Here is a 26,771-nt window from a genome sequence, read left to right as displayed (position 1 = left end):
TTTCAGTTGTGAGTAGCTCTGTGTTCAGGTCATGCTTTATTTCTTTAAGTTCCATTGTCAGACATGCACAGTATCTTCTGTACAGTTTTACAGCTGTCTGAAGTAGGATTTGTTAGTCCTACAGACATCCTGCTTATTAATCACACCCTCAAGCTGTTCATGACTCCAGTGCATAGCTTCAGTGATTTAACTGTGTATTTTTTTAAGCTCTCATAGCTTGGCTTGGCTTACAGTTGTTAAAAGTAAAACCATTTATTCATTAAATTTCAGAGGTAAATTCTATTAAGATGTCTGATGTTAAACTAACAAAATAATTGGGCTGGGGTTTTTCAAGGAAATCTTTTAAGTAAGTGATGAAAAAGAGCTGGGCACTTAACTCTGTTAGACTGGTTAGAGAATAAAAGAAAAAACAAAGACACAACAGCTTCTTTTTTTAAGAAGATGCTAAGGAGTGGTTCTTGAGCATTTAATATGAAATTGGAGAAGGTTTTAGTCTTCAGTCATTTTTCAGTGTGCATATGTGAAATGAGGATTGAAAGTCCTTAAGTGGTGGCACAAAGAAGTGTCCTGGTTAGGTTGCATAATAGAAGATAACAGTCCAGGCAGTTAATATAAACATTTAAAGATCTTAAATATTTAAGTTCAGGTGTTTTTCTTAAAATATTGAAATCTCATTCTACATATTCAGTAAATGTGTATTTCTATGAGACATATTTTTCAGACTTCCTATCATTGTTTATACTCATAACTGCTTATTATTAGTTACTGCAAAGTGGTTGCTTGCAGTTTAAGAATAAAAACATACAGTCTTGCCAGAATCCAATTTTGTGATGATTAGCTCAATATATTTTTGGTATCTTCACAGTTCAGAGACTCCAACTGCCCCTGCCATTTTTATCAAGGGCTTTCTGGCTTTAGCCCCTAGGGTGATGGAATTTCCATGACAGAAGCAATATTTTTGTTTCCTTAGATTAACCTCTCCACCTCTCCTACACCTGCACAGATAATAAGCCGTTCTCAGACCTCCAACACCACCAGCAGCAGCATCACCCAACAGACGATGTTGCTGGGCAGCACCTCTCCCACCCTGAGTGCGAGCCAGGCTCAAATGTATCTACGAGCTCAGATGGTAAGTTTTGATTACAGTCCTTGCAAAGTTTGCCTTTGGTCTGTCCCTATTGGAAGATTTAAGCTCTCTTTCTTAAATATAGTAGATATTGGGCTGCTCTTTTGTCTTTTTTTCCCCACTAATTTGTAGTATTAAAGGGAAAGTCCTCTTAAGTTCTTGTATGAAAGTTCATAGATGTGTTTATTTATCTCAAAGATTTTTCTCAACATGCAGAACAAATATATTATTGTATTTGGTTTACATTATTCTCCTTTGTTTTCTTTATTTCTATTCTCTATAATTTTCTTGGTTTACTAAAATTACCACGATAAGTAGTTCTTTAAATAAATTAATCTAAAAGTAAAAAAGTAAATCTTAGAAGCTGTACATTAGTATGTGGAAGTTTGTGGAAGTATGATATCTTTAAGATACAGCATTTCTTTCATAGATTTTTAAAATTTCAATCTGTTACCGTGTATTTTTTTCTTGCTTACCAGCTTATTTTTACTCCTGCGACCACTGTGGCTGCTGTCCAGTCTGACATTCCTGTTGTCTCCTCATCCTCTTCATCTTCCTGTCAGTCTGCAGCTACTCAGGTGAGCTTGTCTAAACTTATTAAAGGCCTGCCCTATCAAGTGGGACCAAACTGAAAAGTAAGGAAATGTTGTGCTTTAGTTTTTCTTGCTTTGCTTTCACCCCAGACCAGAGAGCAGATGAGCTGCTGGGGTAGCTCTGCCAAACTCCAGCTGAGTGACCTTACCTATGAAGGTGTGCTGAAGGATTTGTCCTCACTGGGACAGCATGGCAGTAAATGCCTCCTGAATGCCAGTGAGGAAGCAAGCACAGTTGTCTTGGGTTTGAATGTGCCCTGTGGTGACACACAGAGCAGTGAGAAGTGAAATGTAAACTGGCTGCTCATTATACAGGTACCAACTGTTGAGTGCAGAAGAGATTATGTAATCAAAATAGGGAATGGTGATAATAATTAGTCCTCTTTTTCATGTGAAAAATTAGGTAAATTAGTGCTACAGGGGTAGGCATTATCCTTGAAAATGAAATTTTAGCTTAGCACATAGGATTGGAAATCTGGGATCATTATGTGCCAAATCTGGGTGTGGGCATTTTCACAGACTTCGGTGAAAATGATCCCTGACTGATGTACATTCCAGAAAGCAAATCTTTTGTTTCTTGTTACATTGGAGGTGTCATGATGAGAAGGGAGGTTAATATTGGTTGATTTGGAGGTTAATATAGAAACAAAGGTCTCAGTTTTGTTAGCATACAGATAGCAGAAAAGACTCTGGTCCCACTGACCACCCAAGGCTCTGGTTGATGGTGGTGTCTGGAAGCTCACAAACCACTGCACTTCTGCAGTGTCGGTAAAAATAAAACTGCCTTTGCTTAAGATGCCTTGTGTCACTTACTTTGAAGGCACAATAAAAGAGAAAAATGAAAGTTTTAATTCAAATTAATTAACAATTTCCATTTCTTTTAAAAATCCAATAAGGGAAAAAATACTTCTGTATTTATCGCTAAAGTAATAAAGATCCCTATCCTCTAAATTTTAGAGGCTTTAAAGATACTTTGATATGCAGATTTTTAGCTTCTTGTGATCACATGGGATGAGAAGCATTACAAAATGTAATTTTTTTTTGCTGTTTTTGCCTGATATTTATCATAGCTATTTATAGAGTTTGGGTCTTTTCATGTTTTGCTCCTTTCCCAGGTTCAGAACTTGACGTTGCGCAGTCAGAAGCTGGGTGTGTTGTCAAGTTCACAGAATGGCCCACCAAAGAGCAGCAGCCAAACTCAGTCGCTGTGCCCCAGTAAGGCTGGCAGCAGCTCCAAGGGCAGCTCAGATCCCTCAGAAAGCAATAGGAAAGGAGAGAGCCCCTGCTCCAGAGTGCCGCAGCACACCCGTCACACGGACATCCAGCATCCACCACCTCATTACACCAGGTGGGATCAGTGTGGAGCTCTGGGAAACCATGGTTCTGTCAGAGTTCAGTGTTCTCTGACCGTGTTCTTGTAGATATTCCACATGAACAGAGTTCAAATTTTATTAGTAAATTCACTTATTTGTTGGTATTGGAAGTTGCACAGGATTTTGATTAAGCAGCAGCAGACACGTTCTTAAATCACAATACAAGCACAATATAGCAACTGCAATACCCTGTTGAGTCACAGCACAAACATGATTATCATTCCTGCTCTCTCTCTCTCTATGTTCATTGTCAGGACATGCCATCCCATCTCTGGGAAGCAAAATGTGGGCTGAAGCCACCTCAAGCCTCTTGCTCCCATCTAAATCCATTTTATTAGTGGTTTGTTTCTTTTTTCTGTGTTGTCTGTGGCATGAGAACGTTCTTAAATCAAGTATTTTTATAAACCCATGGGTAACAATGCTAAAATTTTGGTATTTTGTATCACGATAACTCAAAATAACCTGTACTTGGTTAGAGAGGCATTTACACTGCATGCAGCATATTTGCATCTTAGCTTTCTTATTTTGAAAAAGTGTCATAGTTAATAGCAGAACAAATCAAAAAACCTGCATAAATGAGTTGTTTCTCAAGTGGACAAAACAAAGCAAGAAGAGGTTTGCATGTGGAGGAAAATGTGTGTGTGCTGTAAGAAATGGCTGGTGAGTCACTGGTTCGCTTAAAGGTGATGATTTCTCTGGAAGCTGCACTATTTTTAGGTTTGTGCCTCTCAGTTGCTGTGCTCAAGTTCAGGCAAATGCTTTCAATGGTTTAAATTTATACTAAACTCTTGGAAATTTATTTAGTCTCTTAGCATGGTATTATTTGAGGTTTCACTTAACAGTTATCAGGAAATCCTGATGTGCTTATCATTTCTCTTCCAGTCTGTTTCAAAGCAAAGGTTAAATCCATTTAAAGTTGCATGAAATTCTTAAATAAGGCTGGATCAGCAATAATCTTAGACCTAGCAGCAAAAAGATAAATTTAGATACTTCTTTATAGAAAGTGTCTTTCTATATGTAAAAAGCGTGGCCATATTCATTTGTTCATTGCTGCATTTTGCTTCAGAAATTGATATACTGCCCTAATAAATTGTTCTTGTGTTCTGTATGCTGTCAAAAAAGATATTTTTAAACAAATATTGGAAGTATTAAAAATATTGTGCTGATCTTTGAAGGGAGAATTTTTGAGGTATTTTACAATATTTTCAGAACTTTAAGAAATAAATACTAATTTTAATAAATATTTTTTTTCCCTTCCCTCACAGCTTCATATTCTCCATTGCAACCTCATTCTCTAGTAAAACATCAGCAGATCCCACTTCATTCACCACCTCCAAAGATTTCCCATCATCAGCTGATCCTGCAGCAGCAGCAGCAAGTCCAGCCGATTGCACTTCAGACTCCTCCGGGCCAGGAGCCGCCTCCATCCCAGCACTGTCTGCCCCTGCCCAGCCATGCGCTGCCTCCGGCCCCCAGCAGCGCCCAGTCCCACTGCTCCCCTATCCACATCCATCCTCCGCCTCTCACGCTCTCCCCTACCCCGTCCCAGTCAGCTCAGCAGTCAGTGGTGGTGTCCCCTCCGCCATCCCACTCCCCGAGTCAGTCACCCACCATAATTATTCACCCTCAAGCCCTTATCCAGTCCCAGGCCAGCTCCCTGGTGCCGGCAGCTCTGCAGCCCGAGCCGGCCGCTTCCCAGGCGGCCGCTGCCAACCCCGCGCGGCCATCGCAGCCGCTCAGCCTTCCGCAGCACCTGCCGCTCCCGCCCTCGCCCGCCGTGCACATCGGGGCCGTGGAGCCGCCCAGCTTGGTTTCCTCGGGCCAGCAGCTCGTGTCCTCCACGCCACACCAGCAGTATCCAGCCCTACAATCTGCTCCCATCCCTCTGGCAGCTCCGTCTCAGCTCTCGGCATCCTCGACCCAGATTCAACCGCTGCCCCTGCAGTCTGTGCAGTCTTTACAAGTGCAGCCTGAAATTCTGTCCCAGGGTCAGGTTTTGGTTCAAAACACTTTGGTTTCTGAGGAGGAACTTCCTGCTGCAGAGGCTTTGGTCCAGCTGCCATTTCAAACTCTTCCACCGCCACAGACCGTCGCAGTAAATCTGCAGGTGCAGCCGTCAGTTCCGATTGAAACTCCAGTGGTGAGTGATAACATTGCATCCTTTATTCTTTCCCTGAGTCAGGCCCATTGACTTCAAAGCGACCTAAATCAGGTGCTAGACAAGGGACAAGAAACCTATTGATTACAGAACTGAGTTTTAAAAAAATCATAGACATTTTCCTTCTGTTTCATATTTTGGTTTGGTTTTTTTTTGTTGGCTTTTTTGTACTGGATCATCAGTCAAGAATATCAACCAGGAATCATGAAAATGTAAATTTAAGATCTAAAATCTTGTCTCTTAATGAAATGACAATGTATTTGAAGTTTAAAAAAGCTAGGTAAACCTATGACAATACTTACATAAAGAATTTTGGTAAATGTGACATGAGGACTGTAAACTTTTACCTCAATACAAATAGATTTTGATTAGGAGAACAATCTATACTAGGTGGAAGGTTATAAAGATGATAGGTCTCTGGATTATTTATTTTGTACTAACATAAAAAATATCCTCTTCATAAAAGAATAGGGGAATTTTGATGCTGTTTTGGCAATTCCCATCACCACCATTTAATTTGGTCCAGTGTTTGTCTCAGATGTCTGCAGTGTGTAATTGAGGGTTTTGCCTTCAATCACTAGATTAAAATGACGTACAGGAAAATAAAATGTTATGCAAATAAGGCTGACATTTAAGATGGTGTTGCTGAGCTTTAGTGGTAAATTGCTAATGAGATTAAGATGAGCAAAAGAATCAGCAGCTCTTGTAGGCTTTTTTGAGGCTAACAACAGGTTAAGGAAGGAGTTGTGCTGTTCATTTTGAATTTATTTTAAGAGGGTAATAATCTCAACTCTGGTATTTCATGGAGAAATTGGACAAAAGAGTAGGAGCCAGGTTTGCTTTTGACAGGGTGGTGGTTTACATTTTAATCTGCTGTCAGGAATTTATGTAAATTTATTTCAATACTTTTGAGGGAAAGACCTTAAAACCTCTTATAACCACTAATGCTTGATAGTCTTGGTGTACTCTTCTGAAATACTCAGCTTGATCACACTGCTGTATAAGATAGAACAAATTGCAGACTTGTCATTAAACTTGCATTTTGCAGATGTATTTAAATAACATCAGAAGTATGTGTAAATAAAAAGAACAGTAAACTATGCACATAAGATATTTAAACAGTCAGGTTCTCTGCTCTGTTTGATTGGAGAATTGTGCTTCTTTGTGTATTGCTTTTTGTAAAAAAATACTTTAATTTTACTGTCATAGATATTGTGATGTCCTCAGAGTTCATTGTTTGGTATGCATTTTGGGAACTAGTATGTTATTAGAAGATTAATATATTTGACCAGGTAATTTATTTTTAAAACTGTATTTATGCAACTCTTTTAAGGTGTTAAGATAGAATGGAAATCTCTCTAAAGCAATAGTTTGTTGGATGCAGATTTACCAAGTGGAGAATGTGTGTGAAGAGGAGATGCCCGAGGACTCAGATTGTGTCCACATGGCAAGAACACCTACACCACCCACCTTGTCCCCACCAGCCATAACCTTGGGCAATGGAGAGGCACTTAATTCAGAAGATCCTTTGTCAGGTGAGGACAAATGCCAGACTAAGATAGCTTTTGGTTTTGTGATTTGTGTGAGTAATTAATGGCCAACTATGTTTGTAGCTAGCAGGTACTGAGTAAAGGAAAATGTTTGCATGAGGAGGGTGTGTTTGTGGAATAGTCTGTTGAGATAAACCATCTTGTTTTAAAAGTGGAATCTATAAAGCCCAGGGAAGAGTCTGTGTTAGGGGTTGATGGGTGCAGAGATGGGTCTTGGGGATTTATCACCTCTTACTTCCTGATTCTGAGCCGATGGTTGGACATAAGTGATAAAACATAACATATTTTGTTATTTTTTGCAGAACATGGGGGACTGCCTTCAGTGACATCATCAGTCAGTGCCTCAGTAATTAAATCTTCATCTGATCCTTCCCATGCCTCTATTCCACCACCCCCTCTTTTGCTTCCAGCAGCAACAACAAGGAGCAACAGCACATCCATGCCCAATAGCATTCCCAGCCTAGAAAACAAACCTCCACAGGCTATTGTTAAACCCCAGATCCTGACCCACGTCATCGAAGGCTTTGTGATTCAGGAGGGGTTGGAGCCATTCCCTGTAAGTCTAAATTTGCTAGGAATTTTTTACTACTAACCTTTGAAATTAACTCTTTGTAAGAATGATGTTATTTGTGGCTAGTTGATATTTAGATCTGGGATTATGTTTCATATGTTGGTTTTGACCTTCTCTCCACTGATTGGTGACTTGAGTAGTAGGATATATCTGGAGATAACTACAGAGAGTGGGTTTAGGCTACCATTTGGAATAACTTTTTTACATTTGTCTGCCTCCTAGATCCCTGTATTTAAGTGACACCTTAATTTGAACCTCAGAGCTGAGTCTGTTAAAATTTTAAAATGCTACAATTTGTTGTTTCAAGTGCTGGCAAGCTCTTAACTAGGCTAGGTGTAATTAGTGTGGTGTCTGGTAAGAAGTACTGTTGAAAATTTAAAATCACAAACTGGCAGTTTAAAGCCTGTCTTTCTAATTTAATGTGTGTCTCATTTTCCCATTCCTTCATTTCTGTAGATATAATGTGTTTCTCCCTTTGTTAATATAATTGCAAACTCTGCGGAGCAGGAGCGAGTCTTAATTTGTTTGAGAAATGAGCTTTGTCACGATATAATTACACTTCATTGATATGAGGTAGCAACTGATCATCTTCTACTGAGAAGATTGAAAACAAATCTTGTTTTTAATAATTTACTCTTGTGAATTATGTTAATTGCCCACTGTTACTTTGCTTTTATTGCACTAGGTCAGTCGTTCATCTTTGCTGGTGGAACAGCCTGCAGAGAAGAGATTGCTGGTGGAGGGTCAGATCATGAGTGTGGTGTGTGTTGAATCAGACTTGCAGAACACAAAACATGCAGACAACTCATCAGACACAGAGATAGAGGATATGATTGCAGAAGGTTTGTAGTTTTTGTTTAAATGCCCATTTCCCCCCTCCGTTCTGTGTGCTATGAAATGGGAATCAAACTGTGGCCTGGCCCAGAAAAACCAAGTTATTCTGCAAACACACGTTTTTGTATAAATTCATCTAAGATTTGAAAGTTGAGAATTTTTTAGCCACCCCTGGGTTTTCCTTCCCACAGCTTGTGTCCTTATAGCATGAGAGATGGTTTTGGTGATCTGCTTAAATTTAGTCTCAATGCAAGTCTTTCTTTCATTCTCTTAAAAGATTTCTATTCCTTCTTCCATATCAGAACTCTTTGCAGCAGTCATTTTGTCCATAATTTGTTTCATTAGATGTTAATTCAGTTTTCTTTTTGGTATGAACACTATGCTGAGTCTCATATTTCAGACAGCTTGTCTGTTTGTAGAATTATCCAGACACTCATAGTTTTGGGTTTAGTTTGGGTTTAGCTCCTTACAGCTGGTGTTAGGTTTATGTAGAGAATTTGTAACTACTCATTAGATGAGCTGGTAGGTAACATCCAGCATCGAGACACATCCACGTACGCATCAAGTGAGTAGAGGAGATTTGCTGATAGTAAATCAGGATATGATTGTGTATGTGGCAGAAATACCCTTCTCAGTATTTCCAGCTCTTTGCTGCACTAGTGCTTTTGTAGAGCAGGAAAAGGGCCATCTCATCTCATCAATAAGTGAAAAATACTCTGTAACAATAAGCTGTAAATTCGCAGATGCAATAATCCTTTTCTTTGTTGCATGCAGTTTATCTTTTTCATAGATTGAATGTTACATATACACAAGATTCAATGTTTTCTTTGCTTTCACAAATCCCTTTGGTTGTAGCAGCTGCTTCTTCAAAGAAAGTGCTTTAAAAGGTTAATTCATTATGCTATTACAGAGAGTTTGCATTTATACTGTGGAAGGCCTGATTCTCTTAATGAACATTTTATGAAGCAATTCATGAGGAGTGTTACCCTTCTTTTTAAATTGCTTGCTATGTTTGAGGGCAGACCTGCTCATGGGTGGCTTGAAATTCAACAAAAAACTGATTAAGTTCATTGAATAACTTAATTGAAGGTTCATTACGGTTTGGTTTGCTCAAGATCTTTTCTAGACAGAATGAAATCTATGGCTTGCATAGCTTTGCATAATTGTCTGTTCATCAAAGTATTTAATTGAATGTGTTAAATATTTGAAGATCTTTTGGCTGCTTGAGGTGAGAGATGTGAACATGATTTTTGTGTCATTGAAGCTGACTTTATTCCTCATTCCTTCTTTAGAGGGACTAGATGAAATTGAAAATGATCTTCTGAAGTGTGAATTTTGTGGAAAAATGGGATATCCCAATAAGTTTCTGCGGTCAAAAAGATTCTGCTCCACATCCTGTGCCAAAAGGTAACTTTATGTAGTTATTGTTTATCATTATCTGGCTAATGGATTAATCTCTCCTGGTTAAGAGAGCAAGAATTCACAGTCAACATCTGAATGCAAAATCTTCCATTATAAAAACTGGAAAGTTGATGTTTAATACCATAAGTTTTAGAAATGGGGAATAGTTTCCCATTTCTAGCCACCACTTAGCTCTTCTTTGGCATCAGTGTGTCTGGACGTGACCTTTCTCATATGTCTGCTACATAGTAGGTAGTGAGGATATATATGTTTGATTTGGTACTTCTTGGGACACCACCAGCAAAATAATCTTAAAGAGATTTAGTCCTTTAATCTTAACATGGATTTTTGCCTCTATCCTCCTTTGACTGGGTATCAGCTAGGTAGAGAAAATGGAACCAGAAAATACAATGTGATTTTAGGTTTTTAGTGGACATTTCAGAGCAGAACTGTACTATGCAATAAAATGCAAAGGTATTTCTAAGAATGGGAAGAACAGACATCTTCCAGGGGTAATCTGGATCTACTTGATCCCACAAGGAGATGAGGGTTTCGATGAAATGGCCTTTGAGATACCTTTCTCTTATATTTCTGTGACAGCTGTTGTTGTAATTAAGCAGCATTTCTACAACACTGTGATTTTATGGTTACTTGATTGAATTCAGTCCAAAAAACTACTAGTGCATTATTGAATATATCTTACTTCTTTAGGCACAGCCTTAGTTGCACTAAGAAATTTGGGCTGTTTCCATCAGACAAGACCAGTCGTTGGAATCGGAAGTCAGATAGCCAAAGTCTTGGGCGACGCGGGCGTCGGCCGAGCGGCCCTGAGGGGGCATCACGAGATCATTTTCTTAGACAGGTCTGTGGAATATTTGCTTAAAACTATGGCACTGCTTTGGGAATTGCAAATAAAGCCTAATACTGGAGTTGCTACATTTTCCAGCTTCCAATTACTTATCCATCTGCAGAAGAAGATCTGGCTCCTCATGAAGATGCTGTTCCAACGGCCATGACCACGCGCCTGCGGAGGCAGAGTGAGAGGGAGCGGGAGCTTCGGGAGCTGAGGATGAGGAAAATGCCAGAGAGCATCGACCTCTTACCAGTGGTGCAAACTGACCCCTCAGTATGGACTGTCGATGAAGTTTGGGCCTTTATACATTCTCTGCCTGGTATGGAAGGGGCAATAACTTGTTTTCTTGGTTTTAACAATGAAGTTCTTTGCTTTATAGCAGCACTGTGATGAGGAGGTGGTGTGGTAACAGCAGCAGTGTTAGCTGGTGATAGAGACTGGAATGTGACTTGTTTCCTCTTGCTTGTTCCTTCAGCACAAATCCCATGTTGATAGAGCTAGTCCCACTTCTGCTGTTGCATCCCAGCTGATGGAGATTAGAGCTGTTCCTTCCTTCAGTCTGACTTCTCTCAAGAGGTCAGTAGAGAGATCAGACACACTCCCTCCCTGTTACACTGCTTTCTTCTCTTCCTTTCTCACTTCCTTCTTTTTCTTCCTTCCATGCTGCTTATTCAGTAGAAAAAGCAAGAGCAGTGTTCCTTCCCTTGATACAACTGAAAGGTTTGAAACACCTGTCATGATACAAGTCATTAAAAAAGAATAAACAAGTTTCTGCTATAAAGTTAAAATTTGTTTTGCAGCTTTGCTCAGAGGTCTTCTGCTTAGAAACTCAGCATACTGCTAGTCTCAGTTTGTTCTCAGAAAAAATACGTTTTTTTCCTTGTTCACAAACCTTTCCTTTAGATCAATATTCACTGTTACCTTTATGTCATCTTCAGGTTATTTGACATCTATAATTTCCTAGCTATCATAACCTTTAAAGCTTCACTCCCCACCTTTTCCCAAGGATGCCATTTTATCTAATCAGACACTGTAACCCCTGCAGTTAACAAGGCAGATCTCCACAGTAGCAGTCATACCAGAATTTTTGTTGCTTACACATTAAAACCCAGGCTATGTTTGTTTCTAGTTTTCTACTTTTTCTGGAATGCTATACCATTTTTTGTGAATCCCATTAGACTATTAACCTGTAAGCAATATAGCTTCACTGCTAAGTCACACACATGCATTATGACACAGTCTTTTGTGGTAGGTCAGGCAAAGAATTGTGTAAGAGATATTTCAAACTGGCAAAAGTCATCCTTGAAGTACCTTTCTTCTGATAGTTTATTGCAATTCAGTAACACTGCTTCTGGGAACCTGCAGTGATGGCTGTAGAAACAAGCAAAGCTCCTTAGGTTTGGGATGTGGTCATTCCTGTTTCTGTACTTGAGCTGTGTTATGGAGTGTAGTTCTGTCACTGCTGTTTTCAGTTACTGTTTTTATGGATTCAAGACTCTAGTTAATTCAATAACTAATCCTAGGCTCTCAATAAATGGTAGTTCCTGTGCTAGAATAACTGAAGTGCCACATAAACACAGTTCACTTTCAAGTATGAAACCAAAAATTTTATTCTTAAAATGTGGTTTCTGTTTTGAAACCATTACTTTTACAATATTTCACCAGCTGCTGGATCTGGTTTCATTTTTTGGATTCTATAATCAAGGTGATCTTTGATTTTAAACAAACTTATATTTATTTGTATGTAATGAAAGTTTATTATAATTACTCATTCCTCTCCATATGAAGGCCTAGTGTCTCAAATACTTTTTTAAAAAAGAAGTTCAATAGATATTTAAAGTTATATTCACAACCTGCCAGAATTTTTGTTGCTATGTTGCTGCATTTGGGTTTTTGGATGATTTTGGGGTTTATTCTTTTCAGTATATTTTCAAGTCACCCTCTTGAAAAAATATTTTATCATATACTTCCAAGATTGATTAATGCAGGAAATAATACAGATGATTTCCATTATGGCATTTTATATTCTGTATCTACTTGGTGCAGTCTGTGCAGACCATCTGCCATGCTGTAGGAGATGGTGATTTGTCACTTTTCCATAGACATTAGGAACATCTGTTTTCATTTACAGCTTTCTGCACAGTCTGTAGCTGAAATGAACTTGTGTCCTTGTCAGGCTTTTCTGAGTTCCTCTGGAGCCTTTTGGAGAAGTCAATGTCCAGGATAGTTTTTTGCCCTGTTAGCTGCTTCTTCTGGGGGGAAGAGACAGAACAGCTTAAGCTGAGCAGAATTGTTCTCCTTTCTGTCTTCAGTTGCAAGATACACGTCCTTTCACCCGCTCTCCACCCTTTTCTTTTGGCCAAGTTATTGCACAACAAGCAATTGCAAAAGTGCTTAAGAATATACCCAGATGTGCTTGGATGTGGGAACTGCAATACCTTCAACTTCCATGCTCTGCTTTTCCAAAAATGACTTTGATAAAAAGTATTTAAGAAGTTGCACGGAAATTGCTTGAAGGAAAAAGGCTGGCAACAACAAACATCTAGTTTCCTATTTCAATAGGACCAGTTTTGTTCCTAAATGTAAGAACTTCTCCTGATCTCTCAGACTCTTTGTAAATGGTGTGGTCTGACAATCACAATGTTCAGGTCTCAAATCAGACATGCCATGATACCTTTCCCAGAAATACTCAATACTTGACTTACAGTTCTTTTATCTGTTGTCAGCACTTCAATAAGAAAACCTTTATGATGATGCCAGAGCTGATTGTTGCATGAGGTCTGTTTAACAAATCATTAAGGAAAAAAATGTGCTTTATTCTTTGTGAAAAGCTAATTTTTTCCAACCTTGAATGTTATAACCTTCACACAGTAATGATCCAAATGAATTAATTTTTGGATGTTGATACTTCCTTCCACGTTTCCTTTCCATTTGCCTTGTACACATTTGTAAATCCATCAGGAAATTAGGCTGTCTATTCTTTGTGGAATTTAGATCTGAACACACAAGAGAATATTAAATTAGTTGCTGTCATCTAGGTAGAAAAGTTCTTCACAATAATTTCATATCTCTATAATAGTGTACTTTTTAAAAGGGGAAATGTAAAAATGCCAAAAAATAAGCTTCCTTGAGGAATAATTGACATCAGGAATGGAAGGTGGAGCACAAATTCAAATGTGTCTGAAAGGCTCTGAGACAGATGGAGAGACTGCTGGGTTGAGAACACAAATGTATTAAAAAACCCCATTAAAAACATGGCTAGGGGAAAGAAGCTTCAAATAAACAACTGACAATGAGTGGTCTCATGGATGTTGTTAGGAAGACATTTATCCATCTAACAGAGCTGCCATAGAGCCAGGCATAACTGGCTGATCCTGCTCAGCACATATCCAGAACATCTTTGGAGGAACCTTTATTTGCACAGTGTTCTTCAGTAGAAAGGGGCCCTCAGTTACTTGGGACAGTCCAACCTATGTAGAGTCTTTTTTTTAATGTTGTGATCTTCAGTAACCTGAAACTGGTATTTCATATTGAGAAAATGAGTTTAACTTGGGAAAAAAGATCCAACCAGTTTCAAGTTGCACTTGTGAAGTGAGTTACTGCTGTGTGTAGAATATTCACTCTGACAACTAATGATAAATATCTTTGTGAGATGGTTGTGCCAAATCCCATACATCAAAACTTTGTTTCCTTAGCTCAGTGGTGTAACACACAGATGGAATTAACTCCTTTTGGAAATTGTAGCTATTTGGATGTTCTCACTGCACAGAGCAGTATAATATAGTTACCATTTATAGAATTAGATAATAGTATCTTTTTATTGGTGGAAAGAACCCACTTGAATTATGTTCCTGATTGCTATTTCAGTGCTGTTTTCCCAATCTCTTCCAATGATGAGAGGTTGTTCCTCTTAATGAAATGAAAATTCTGTCTTTGCTGGGACTTGAAATTCCCAATGAGTAGTTCTCCAGTAAATACAGTGTAATTAGAGGCTGTAGTAAAATTATTTTCATATTATTTCAGAATTCCCATCGTAATACTGAACTCTTGCATGTAATTTAAGTTCAGCAAGCTAAAGGGATGAGCATTGGAAAATGTGTTGCTGAAAAGCTCTGGTGTGGGCATTGGATCTAAGAATGGACATTTCTAAATCAGTAATCATATTTTTTATTGCCTTTAGGTTGTCAAGATATTGCAGATGAATTTAGAGCACAAGAAATTGATGGACAAGCTCTCCTTTTGTTGAAGGAGGATCACCTTATGAGTGCAATGAATATTAAGCTTGGACCTGCATTGAAAATCTGTGCACGTATCAATTCCTTGAAAGAATCCTAGGAGGTGAACATGAAGGTTTAAACAACAGTTTCTCAGTGACAGAACCAACAGTAATATGCCAACATCTTCACTGTGGCATGGGTGTTACTGTGATGTTTTGTTAAGTAGGTGGGACTCTCCCCACATAAAGACTTTAAAATGTTCCTTTGATTATACCAGGAGTCCTCTGTAGTTTTCAACAACTAATAAGTTTATAGTAAAGCCTGAGTAATGCTTTGAGTTGAAATTTTTCATGGAAGAACATGAAGTGAAATATGATGTGGTAGGTTAGATATTCCCCAACATGTACTTCATTTTATGAGTTACAATTACCACCCCAGTCCCCACCCCAATCTAGACACCATTTAAATCGTGTTGCTGTATTTTGAAAGATTTTTCCCACATACAGCAGTGTTTGGACTGAACTAACAGAAGTGTCCACAGGCCCTGTGGAAGCACTAGTACCAGTAAAATGCTATGCATTTAGTTGTGCTCTCTGAGTTTGTTTTAGTCTTGAGCAAATTGTTTGTAAGGGGTAGGTTGGCAGCTGGTTTTCCTCATGTAGGCTTACCCTCATCTCTGCCACTATAGTATTTTCTTGAAGTCTGTAAAATACTATAAACCATGTAGATGTCTCATCAGAATCCTCATGATCAGGCTACTGACACTCCTGCCAGAGGTAACTGAAGCACATGTTACTTTACTCTTTGAATGCTGCTATGCACTAAGGGGGCATTAAGTGTTAGATTTGTAGTTTCACATGCTGCTAGTTAAGCTAGACCAGCAGTTCTCAAATGGGGGTTCAGAGTGGAACTGAGGAAGAGTGTGAGCTCTTGGGGTTCAGGTTCCCAAATGCCTGGGTGTGAGGGGCTGAAAACTGCAGCCAGGACCAGCTCATGTTGAGACAAGTTGCTTTAGAGACTGGGGGTAGAGAAGGGACAGCATAATTCAGATGTTCTTTTTCTTGATACCTCTTCTAACATTTTTTCTGTAGTGCATTCCCATTGCCTCACTGGAAGCTTCCAAGCACCTTTTCCTTGTCCAGTGGCCAGTGTGAGCTGTGCTTGCAGGATTCTGAGGAAGGAGCAGTGAGGGCCCCTCAGAGCTTGTGCAGGAGCAGCTGCTGCTGCCATGAGGGAGCCTGGAGCTGCAGGTCAGCAGGAGGAATGCCAGTGCTGGCAACTCTGGGAGAATGTCCTGGTTTAGGGCAAATTTGGGAAGACCAGGACAGAGAGATATCCAGGGGCCCTGCTTTGTCCCTCTGGCAGGAGATTTTGCCTTGGATGCTGCAGACCCAGGGGGTGGGATTTTAGTGTCCCCCTCCATCTTCCCTCTCTCACACTCTGTGGAGCAAATACATTTCCCCAGTTACTCTTTGAAGCTGCCTGGGCTCTGAGGCAGCAGCACCTTCTTGGCCTTTGCTTCCCCACCACCTGTGCACAGATGTTCATGGATGTATTTTGTCCTTCTGTTCCCTCCCTTTTGCAGCTCCACTCCCCTTATGTACAGACCTGGATCCTTAAGCTCTTGTTTAGGGAAAGAAGGGTATGTGTGCTGATAGTCATTGTGTATATTTGAATTAAATATGTGTATGTGTCTGCAAATAATGTATTTTTTGTATTTTATGCAAATTAATGCATAATATATGATTGTGTAGGGAGGTATTCAGGGGGCTGTACAGTATTCCTGAAGAGAAGAGGAACTGACCTAAAGTTTGAGAACTGCTGCCCTAGATCAAAAGGAGTCAATGCACATACACTGGCTAAAAGGCAGGTTTGTGACAGACAGATTAATATGTATATTATTTAACTCATGACCTTAAAGAGTAAATTTGAATTACAGAAAAATCTGTGCTTAATTTTCCTTTAATTAGACTATTGCTTTGTTTCCACTAACAGATTTTCTACCATTACCTTCTGGAGATCAACATTAGAATCATTGTTCTTAATTACAGCTGTTTGAGCTTGCTAATAGCAGATGTTATTAATGTTTTTATTAACCACTGAAGCTGCAAGTTAGGACAACATGTTGCAGTTGCACGCTGGTATGTGGTGAGAACCCCTACCCAAATGGCACCAAAGCTTTAGAGGATGAATTGATGCCTGGGTTTATTTTGGAGGGAAGTTGCTAAGCACTTTCTAATTTGGTTTTTTTTCTTTTTCTATTTTCGGTTACTGTTGTAAAATAAACTTCTTAGTTGAAGTTCCAATGTTTGCTAATGTTCATTTGAAAGACATTCAAATGATGGAGACAGTGGGTTCCCATTTGTAGCATTTCTGTAAGATACACAGTGTAGCATATCTGTAACATATGTTCTAAAGGATATGTTCTGTTTTGATGAGCTAACTGAAGACTAAAGATATCTTAGATATTTATCCTTTGGCTTTTGTCTTAAAGTTTTATTATTTTTATACAGAAATCTCACTGGCTAATTTTTAATCTGTCTTCTGATTGTACTGTTCTTAGGCAATGTAAAAAGTAGGGATACATAAGTGTGGTTTGATAATGGCTTAAGGTGTATTAGAAAATGTGGACTTAGGGGTCTTGTTCAGACCTGTAGTTAATCAGTGTTACATGCATGAGAATTTCATGGCTGCTTTAATTTTGCTTTATTAGACAGCTTTCAGGAGAGCTTCTCCAGCTAGTGTTTGTGTCCAGCCCAGCCAGAATCACTGCCAGGTGCCAGGAGCTCAGAGCAGACCCCAGTAAGGCACATCTGGTCCTGTTCATCTGGTATGTAACATTCCCTGTGGGTTTGGGAGAGCCACAGATAATGAGTTATGCTTTGAATATTCATAAGTGCAACAGCTTAAAATGTGGGCCTTATGCATATTGAAAGTTTTTTTTTCTTCTTCAGTGATTTTGGCAATTAACTGGAACTTAAAAGCAGACATAGCTATACCATCCTCTGCTGATAGAAGTGCACTTGTACAGGAGTGTTTGCCAGTGTAGCTGTGTCAATAAATTTTTTTTTTTTAAATCACACTTGTATGTGAAAGTAGGCTGGAAAATTTGCAAGCGCAACTGAAGTCTACTTGGGAAGCTTATGAATTTTCTCCAAAAAGCAATATAATACTTAGAGTAACAGTCCTCCAGAACCATTTTATGTACTGGCCACTTGCTGTTCAGATAGGTGAGGTTTTCCCAGGCTTATGGTGCCATTTCCCATGACTTTCCCACATGTTGGTACCCTGTACCCTCTTGCAAAAGAAGAAGAATTAAAGATTTGAATTGTATTTTAACACTTGTTCCCACAGGATATGTCTACAAGAAATCTTTTTTATTCTCTTTATTTCCTGGGATTTTGCTTTCTGTATTCAGACTTCTGGTGTTGCAGGCTACCCCTCACAGTAATGTTTGCAGTATTTCAGCTTCTGTAGGAATAGGTCAGAAGGGAGATACATTCCATGGCTTTTCCCCTTCCTTTTTCTCCATCTCTCTCTATCCTACCCTACTCCTTAATGCAAACTGCAGCATTAGCTCAGGGCAAGGCCCTTTTGCAGAGCACTGGGCTGAAGGTGTCTGTCAAGATTACATCCAATTGAATCAAACTGTGACACTTGTCTCAGCTTCAGGGTTTGTTTGGGGTTTTAAAGAATGGCACATGAATGATCAGAAGGGGTGTGCAGCCTCCCTGATCCATCTGGCTTGTTATCAGCATCCCTGCTTTGCAGCAGGAGCAGGGCACTCCCCTGAGGAAGCTTGGCTGCCTCCACTGACTCAAAGTGCCAGTTGTTTTGGCTCACCAGAGAGTGTCTGAAGGGGTTTTAAACAAGCTGCATTGTAAATCCATTCTTTACCCATTAGCCCATCATTTTTTTTCCAGAAATGAAGTCCTTGATGGAGGGTAAAGCCTTTGCTAGATTTTTGTCAATGAGACATTTCAAATAGAAGATTTGTGTCCTGCAAGCATCTGTTTCCTCATTTTTTTTTCCTGTGAAAGTAGGTATTTACCCCCTGACTTCCACCTGTGTCCAAAAAGGAATCCAGCCTTTTGGATAGAACAGATGGAGTCTTTTGTAACTGCAAATGTGGCAGAAAAGGGAAAGGATAAAAGAGTAAAACCAACTGTTTGGGCAGATCTATGATAGCCTTTGCATAATTTCTGTATCTTGAAGTGGAAGGAAATATTCAGGTACAAAACCACTGAAGTGTAATTGGAATGGAAGTTCAGTGTGAGACTGGGCTGGGTGTGGTGTGTCACTGCCTGGCATGGCAGCTACAACTAATGCCAGCTTCAGGTGGATATTGTCATCATAATATCAGAATATCCATGCAGAAACTTCCACCTCAAGAGCTCAACAGATTTCTTACACAGTGACAAATCTACAGCTCTGAGTGATCAAAGAATTCAGTGACAGCTGTGTTGAGTCCTGCTTTTGCAAATAATTAGACATCTCCATAATTTATAACATGAGTAGTTCTGATTGTACTGAGACTGCTCATATTAAAACTCAGCATGTATAAAAGCTTGCAGGGTTATTTTCTCACCAGTATTGTATAGAGATGTCCTGTTAGCATATACTTAGAAATATATTTGTCATCATTAACCAGGTATGTGCTCATTGATTGTTCTAGGCTGCAGATAATGACTCTGCAAAACAATCAGTCTAGGGTAGTTTTTTAATATGCACCTGAATTAGTTTATTAGAGACAGAGAGAAGCTAATATTTTAGAGTATTTTGTTTTAAATACCCTGTTCCTATTCAATGCTGAGTTGAACAGGTATGAGCAGAGCTATCAATGAATAATTTCATTGTAAGGTGTTAATTGCTCATAGTGAATTTTCAAGTCACTCTTGCATAGTAAGCTGTAGTTTCAGACAGGAAATGCTGTAAGGAGAAAGAAATTTTAAATTCATTTAATGCTTAATTCATTTAACATGAGCCTAAATTAAATTAATTTTAAAAGAATTTGCATTTAGTCATGACAGGTTATTTAGACCTGAAAGGTTCTATGTAGTTACATACCTGGATGGCTTTGCAAATGGTGACATTTGAAAAAGAGACAGTAGTGATGCTCCACTGCAGCTGTGTGGGTTTTTCAGGAAGCTGTCCCTGGCCTGAGCTGATGGAGTCAGGGCCTGGGACACAGACTGAGCACCAAAGCAGTGAGCATACAGTTCCCTAATCCATGAGAATCAGCCTGGTTTGTTTTTACCATCTTCATCTCCTGGGAAATCTGACATTTCCTTCCCCACTTCTGAAAGTGGCATTTTGCTTTCCTGGATGTCAGCTCTGGGGGCTGGGGAGTTTTGTGTCCTGCCTTACCCCTGACTCTCAAGGCCAGCACTTCCTCGTGTGCTCCAGACCCCATCCTAAGCTGCTGTGTATGTTTGTGTAACCTCTGCATTAAAACACACACCTGCTCATTCACTTGAAGGTTGCATAGTATTTTCTAATCTCTTACAGCAAAATGGAATCAAAAAAGCAAAGTTCAGAGATATAAATATGCTGGTCATTGCAGGTATATGGAGTAAGCTCGAAGTCCAGCTTTTGTAGCCATGGATTTAACTTTTCTGAAGCACAGTTCTGGGAGCCAGTGTAATGAACAGATTTCAAGTTAAATTTTTTTACATTTCCAGCAAGTATTCCTGTTAAATTATCCAAATGACTCTGTAGAGTAAGGAGCTAGAAAAACAAGATTTTAAAAGATTTTTTTCCATCTAGAAGTAATTGTAACTTGAGCACAATTGTGCATTCATAGACTTGTGATCATAAACACTGTTTAAGTGCAATACATAACATGAAGGAGCATTTAATTGTGTTTATGAAGCACTGCTTGGGTACATGGGGTTGTTGACAGGCTTGTGGTGTTGTTGCTAGGTAATAATCAGGGTATCTGTGCTGATTATGGGATTAGGCTTGAAGCATAAATGTCTCTGATTCATGAGGTAGATCTGCTTTGTGAGTGAAGCCTGGGCAGCCTGTGGAAGGCTTGTGGTGTCCTCCACTACCCAGCCAGCATGCTTCCATCCTCTGGCAGCTTTTTACAAATTCAATTTTGGAAAGAACAGTGAGGGATTCTGCACGCCCAGTTTCCTTTCCAAGTAGTCTTTGTGTTATAGAATGAACAAACCAGTACTGACCAGGAAAGATGTGTGTAAAGGTGAAGGGTTTTATCATTGAGTGCCAAATACTCTGTTAAGAGTTGAAAACACGTAGAGTATCTCATTAAAATCAATGTTGACTTGTAAGAGATCTTTAAATGAGAAAAGTACAGAAGTCTCCCATAAAGGTTTAACACTTTAGCTGCTGTTAGCATTAATATCAATACTGTAAGGTATTTGAATGGTGTAAAGCCATTAGTTGCTGGCACAGCACAAGTGATGTACAGAGGAGATGCAGCAGTGGTTATCTGTAGTTCTTTTGTTTCAGATGTTTCCATGTTCCTGGCACAGCTTCTGTCCTCTCTGGCAGTGAAACTGCCACCCTGTTCAAGAGAGGGATGGTCCAGGTACCAGTGTTGGGACTGGCCAGAAGCACCAGGTTAAAAAAAAAATGCAGAGAAAAAGACATAATGGCTAGGAAGGCAGTAGGATGGAGATCACTGCACAGCTGGTGTCTCCCTCCATGAATGCCAAGGATAAAAGTGGGTTTGCAAAGAGGGTTGCCATTAATATATTTTAAAATAGTCCCTTGGCAGGCTCAGGCACCACAGTTGGATGTTGCTGGAGACCTGCAGTGCCACTGTTGCCTCCTCAATGGAGATGACAGCCTAAAAGTTGATGCTTTTTGGCACTTTTCCACAAAAAGTAAGAAAGAATAAATTTGACAAATAATACAGTGATGTAACATCAATCCATTAATATTTGCTTTGGCTGCATGTTGTGGGTTCCCTGTAAAAAATGTTAAAAACTTCAAGTGGCTTTAGGAGCACTGAGCAGCTACAGGAATTCTGGCACGTTAGGGCAGATGGGGTTGTGTAAACTTTAATTAGGCCTTGGGAAGCTGAACCACATCGATAAATAAAACATGTCAGCAGCCTCACCCAACTGGTTGCAGTTCCAGTTCTGTGCATGTTAGTGATTCAGAAAGGTGAGGCTTACCATGCAAAACACACCTGAAATGAACTTGAAAATAGTTTTTCCTTCATCTGGTGTTAAATGAACTTTAAAAGAGGAATTTCCCCTTGCCTGCTGAGTCTGTAGGAATTAGTTATTTCATGATTCTGAAATGCCTGGTGCATTCCTATAGTTGATGTATTTGCTGATTTTTAAATGGAATTGGGTTTTGTAAATATTTTGTCACCCCCATTTCAGTGGGTGTCCAGTTTCTATAAAACCTGAAGAAATACTGTGTCAAACCCCTGTGTTTAGCCATGGTTTATCCTATAGCATCTCCAGCACTAACTAACAGCAATTACAGTTTGAGGGAGCAGGGAGAGACTGCTTAGGGTTGTTTTTCCAGTTAACATTGCATGTGTTTTCCTACTTTTAACATGGAAATAGAATTTCCTCCAAGTACATTTTCCAGCATAAAAAATGAAATAATTTGTGGTGCCAAACACTTCAAACTATATTGCTAAGCATTGCCTCCTCTTATTGCACTACTTTTAAAATTCAGTTTTTGATCATTTACTGTCCTTTTGATGGCCTTTTAACCAGGATTTCCCCCAAAACCGTTTTCTACTGCTGAAAAAATGCTTGTCCCCTTTTGATTACATCACAGAAACCTCAAAGAAATTTACCACAGATTGTGGGTGAAAGAAGCACTATGTGTGGTGAAGTAATAAATCAAAATAATCAGATTTGGTATGTTTCAGAAATCAAAGATTAATTTATGATCGAGATGTTATTGTGTATTCTTATGGAGTGAAAGACTGGAATATTCTTTTATAAGAAAATTTAACCCATGTAGTATTAAATTCTTCAATTAAATCTATCTCTATAATTGATATATAATAAAATAAATTATTACCCAAAATTTAAATTTTACAGTTGAAGAGCACACAATGAGCTATGTCAAAGTATGATCTTCACTTTGTGAATCATTTTTAAAGAAGCACTTTCCTATTACCAACTAGCATGTGAATGAATTTTAGATTCTCTCATTTATGATCTGTAAAAGTGACATTTCTTCAATCTGTCTGTTAATGGGTGAATCCATCCTACAAATGCTGAAACAAAGCACCTTATACTATGCTGCTTAAACTTGCTTGTAATTGCACCTTTTGTTATCTGCAGAGTTTTCTTAATGAGTATTCTTGTGTGAAATCATTGTTCCCTGTGGGTCTGGGGGACAGTTAACCAGCCTACAGCATCATTTACTTAGCTTTCTCTTTCAATACAACATTGTATTGTGAGTTTAGTGCTTCAGAAATAAATGCTAATTTCATTTGTCTGCTTTGGTTGTGTATCATTTATTTATCTAATACAATATCAAATCAAGTCCACTGTAAAACTCTTAAGAATTTGAAAATTGAGAGTATTTTTGCTAGAAGCCTAATTCTTTCCCTGCTGAAGTAGTCCCACTTCATATTTAACTCTTTTAAAGTAATTTTGGCTTCAAAATAAGCTATATTTTAATTTGAAGCATTCTTTAACCTTGGGCATGCATTTATGTATAGCAGCTAGCCTTGATGCTTGTTGCTTTAATTATTTAATTATTAACATGTTCATGTATCTTAGAGGAGCAGCAGCAAAGAAACAATGGAACAGCACCTCTTCTGAGGTTGTGGAAGTTGCACATCTTGCACTGGTTTTGTACTATAAAAATTTCTATTCCTGTAGAAGTCATAACTTTAACTAAAACAAGTTATTTCTTGTTAAACAGACAGCAACCCTTACCTTCCATCCAGCTGACAAAAATCCACATTTTAACAACAAAATACACTTCAAAAAGTCATTTGAACCTTAGGTCAGCATCTGTATGTAACTCTAGCCTTCAAGACGTTTTTGCATTTTGTACTGTAAAACCTGAGATAATTCCATTTAAAGGAAGTGTAGAATTCTAGTCAGAAAAATGTCTGAAAACTTGTCCTATATAAGCAGTGCTTTTTTAAACATGTAATTTGAAGTTGAATTCCCTGACCTGGCAGTGCTTGCAGTACAATATTCACCGGAGTGTTGCTGAACACTGGACTTGTTTCTATGGAGTGAAGCTGTGGAGATGTTTCCTTGTGTTGTCTGTAAGGACCCGGCCACCCAACATCAGAGTTCTGCCTCTTTGCAGCCCTTTCAGCCAGCAGCTCATTAACAGATGACAATTACTGTGCCTGGCCGATCAGCTGGCTTTGTGCTTTCATTGTTGAACGGCATAAAGCAGAATTTCCAGCTGACAAAGGGGTCTGTGCACCACCCCTCCTCTGTCAGCTCCACATCGTGGCACCGGCACCAGTAGGCTGCTGCCAGGAGGAAGCTGTTGATGAAGCACAGCCAGGGCACATTCATCTCCACATAGACTGGGATCTGCGCACCCAGGAGCAGAACCACCACCTGCAGAACAACAAATGGTGCCCAGGTGCCAAGGAAACACAGGAGGAGCCTGCTCAGGAGCTGCCACTTAAAGCAAGTGTTGTTGCTGTTAGGCATGTAGGGGAACATCAGCACAGGCTGGCTGGAAAAGGAGAGGAGCCTGGCAGACAGCAGCATGGTTGTCACCTCCTTCCAGCAAGCCAGGAGAGCCGTGCCCAGCAGCAGCACCATGGCCCACGACACTGAGGAGCTCTGCCAGCTGCCAGAGAGAGTGCACTGGGAAGGGGAAACACTGTTCTGCATCTCCAGCTCTTCAGAGACAGCAGGAACTTGGAGAGTGCAAAAAAACCCAGAAATCCATATAACCACCACAGCAAATCCATAAAGTAACTTCCGAGCTCTTGTAGGGAGCTGGGATGTTTGGGAGACGGTGCTGTAATAATCCAGAGCAGCCAGCAGGTACACTGGGAAAGGCACAAGGCCGTAGGTGAGGGAGCAGATCTGGGTGAACAGGCAGATGTGGTACTCCGTGAATCGCACGCCCCAGAGCGCAAAGTCCTCAAAACAGAAAATGAAACACAGGCTCAGCAGCAGTGTGAAATCAAGAAGTGCCACTGAAACGCAGAAGTATCCCATAAAACTGACTTTCACAGGTTTTGGCCTAATTTGCAACATGAAGAAATCAAGGAAGACTTTTCCAAGCATAATCAGGACCAGCATGTAGTTGATTTCAAGATGTTGGCTGGTGTGGGTGCAGTGGTACTGACCAGAACGATTTTCACAGAGGCTGGCAGCCATCCTCCGGTGGTAAAAACAGCAAAAATAAATATCACAGGGCACAGTGCTTCATCTCTGAAAAGGAAAAAAAAATGTAGAAATTTATTTCTGTGTAGCTCTACCAATTAGTTCCATCATAGCAACTACCCAGTTTGTCTGAATTTTTCAGGCTCCTGAATTAAGAGCAAAGAGCCTCATTAACTCATAAAATTATCAACAACTGCCTAAATTTTGTTTTCTTTGAAACATAATTTACTTTCTAGCACAGAAAGGTTTAGGAAAAAAGGTTGATGATGTTCCTTTCCTTTCGAAGGCATGGAGAGGTCTTTCTGTCCAGCTGGCCAGAGGGATGGAGGTTTCAGAGCTCCTGCATATCCCGAAAAAATTACAGGACAGAAATTGTACAAGACACTGCAGGAGATGCTGCAGCACAGACACCCAGTTCATTATGCTCATGGAATCTGTAGGAGATCAAGACTGCAGAAATATCTTGAAAGGAGAAAAAGCATCAAGAATCACTTCTGGTTTTGGTGGAAAAATCCTGGAACTCCGAGGCAATCCAAAGCACAAGGGCTTCATTAGTGAATTGGGCTTTTTTGTTCATCTCTAAGTACTACAATGACAGAGACCTCAGAACAGCTGGCTTTCCCTTCACACTTGCACAAGTTTCTTTATAACTCTTTTTGAAATATTAATTCCTAAGGAAAATGAACATAGGGTGGCTCTGTGTATGTCAGCAAGACAGTATGGACAGTTTATCTGATTTCTTCTCTCTTTCCTTAAAGAAGCAGAGTGGTGTCTGTGCTCCCAGTGAGAGCAAAGAGCAGTTGAGGAGCCAAGGCAGCTGTAAAAAGGAACTGACTCTTAGGCTCTGTGTTAACAGCGAATTGTTTGCATTTAAGCAGACACCTTGTGTTAGTGCACGTTTGAGTTCGTGTGTCCTGAGAGCAGAGTTAGAGTAACTACAAGTCCTTGGCAGCACAACCTGAGAAGCATGCATGGAGTTTGTTTACAAGCCTACCTGGGCTGGCCGCTTCTCTTCATCTGCACAAGTGCATCCTCTGAAACCTGATCTGTCTTTACGGTGCGGCTTAATTCCGGTGTTTTGTCTTCATGTGCTGGATGCTGCACTCGGGCACGCAGAGAGGAGGGAGCCTGCACGCAAACAGGGTCCCGATCAGTAAGATAATAATTAATACTACTACTACTAATAATAATAATAATAGTAAGGCGGAATCACCTGTCCTGGGCCGTGCGGGCACAGCCCCCATCCTGCGCACTGAGGACCCCGCGGCTGCCGGCGCCTCCCGCTCCTCGTCCCGGCCGCTCCCCGCGGGGCTCCGCCGCTGCCCCCGGCCCTCCCGGCGGGTTCCTGCTCCTCTCCGGAGCCGGATGGAGGGAGGGAGGCGGCCCGGGGGGCCCCGAGGGGACGCCCGGGCTGTCCCCGCCCGGCCCCGGCACCCACCTGCGGCCGCCGCTCCGCGCTCCTGCCCGGCGGGGCCGCCACCTCCGCCCGCCCCAGCGCGGGGACCGGGCGGGACCGGCGGGCGGGGAGCGGCGGTGGGGCTCGTGGGGAGGGAAACAGGGCACAACACACGTAACACGTAACATATATAACACATACAGCACACGTAACAGTTGGCTGTGTACAGTTAGCGCTGTTGCACAAACTGGAGTATAATAAGAAAGTGTTTACACCTGACGGAGGTATTGCAACTTCTGAGCACACAGTCCACCCACAAGTATCTGAATACTGATGCTTTCATAGTTGTTTTCTTCTTAGAGAAGAAAACAGAGCTGATATAA

General features: G+C 40.2%; 2 protein-coding genes across 3 annotated transcripts in view; one reads left to right on the top strand and one right to left on the bottom strand.

Annotated features, from left to right (window-relative positions):
• Positions 1 to 23,112, top strand: part of PHC3 (polyhomeotic homolog 3) — a 28,982-nt gene extending 5,870 nt beyond the window's left edge. Inside the window, 12 exon segments of the mRNA XM_030954455.1 lie at positions 971 to 1,129; positions 1,606 to 1,704; positions 2,835 to 2,999; positions 3,001 to 3,067; positions 4,358 to 5,232; positions 6,635 to 6,785; positions 7,103 to 7,356; positions 8,057 to 8,213; positions 9,498 to 9,612; positions 10,318 to 10,468; positions 10,553 to 10,778; positions 14,640 to 23,112. Of these exon segments, the coding sequence (XP_030810315.1) occupies positions 971 to 1,129; positions 1,606 to 1,704; positions 2,835 to 2,999; positions 3,001 to 3,067; positions 4,358 to 5,232; positions 6,635 to 6,785; positions 7,103 to 7,356; positions 8,057 to 8,213; positions 9,498 to 9,612; positions 10,318 to 10,468; positions 10,553 to 10,778; positions 14,640 to 14,794 (2,574 nt within the window). The 3' untranslated portion in view covers positions 14,795 to 23,112.
• Positions 23,113 to 23,804: 692 nt separating this feature from the next.
• GPR160 (G protein-coupled receptor 160) lies at positions 23,805 to 26,511 on the bottom strand. 2 transcript variants are annotated; one of them, XM_030954643.1, is made up of 3 exons: positions 26,431 to 26,511; positions 25,987 to 26,120; positions 23,805 to 25,040 (listed from the first exon to the last, which is right to left on the bottom strand). In XM_030954643.1, exon 3 carries the CDS (start codon positions 24,984 to 24,986, stop codon positions 23,967 to 23,969), a length of 1,020 nt encoding a protein of 339 aa, XP_030810503.1. In that variant the 5' UTR covers positions 24,987 to 25,040; positions 25,987 to 26,120; positions 26,431 to 26,511; the 3' UTR covers positions 23,805 to 23,966. The 2 variants fall into 2 exon arrangements, with proteins under 2 accessions (XP_030810503.1, XP_030810502.1); XM_030954642.1 differs by lacking the exon at positions 26,431 to 26,511 and adding an exon at positions 26,206 to 26,333.
• Positions 26,512 to 26,771: the final 260 nt, after the last annotated feature.

Source organism: Camarhynchus parvulus, chromosome 9 (assembly GCF_901933205.1).
Source record: "Camarhynchus parvulus chromosome 9, STF_HiC, whole genome shotgun sequence".
NCBI lineage: Eukaryota > Metazoa > Chordata > Aves > Passeriformes > Thraupidae > Camarhynchus > Camarhynchus parvulus.
This window is presented reverse-complemented; position numbering and strand designations above follow the sequence as displayed.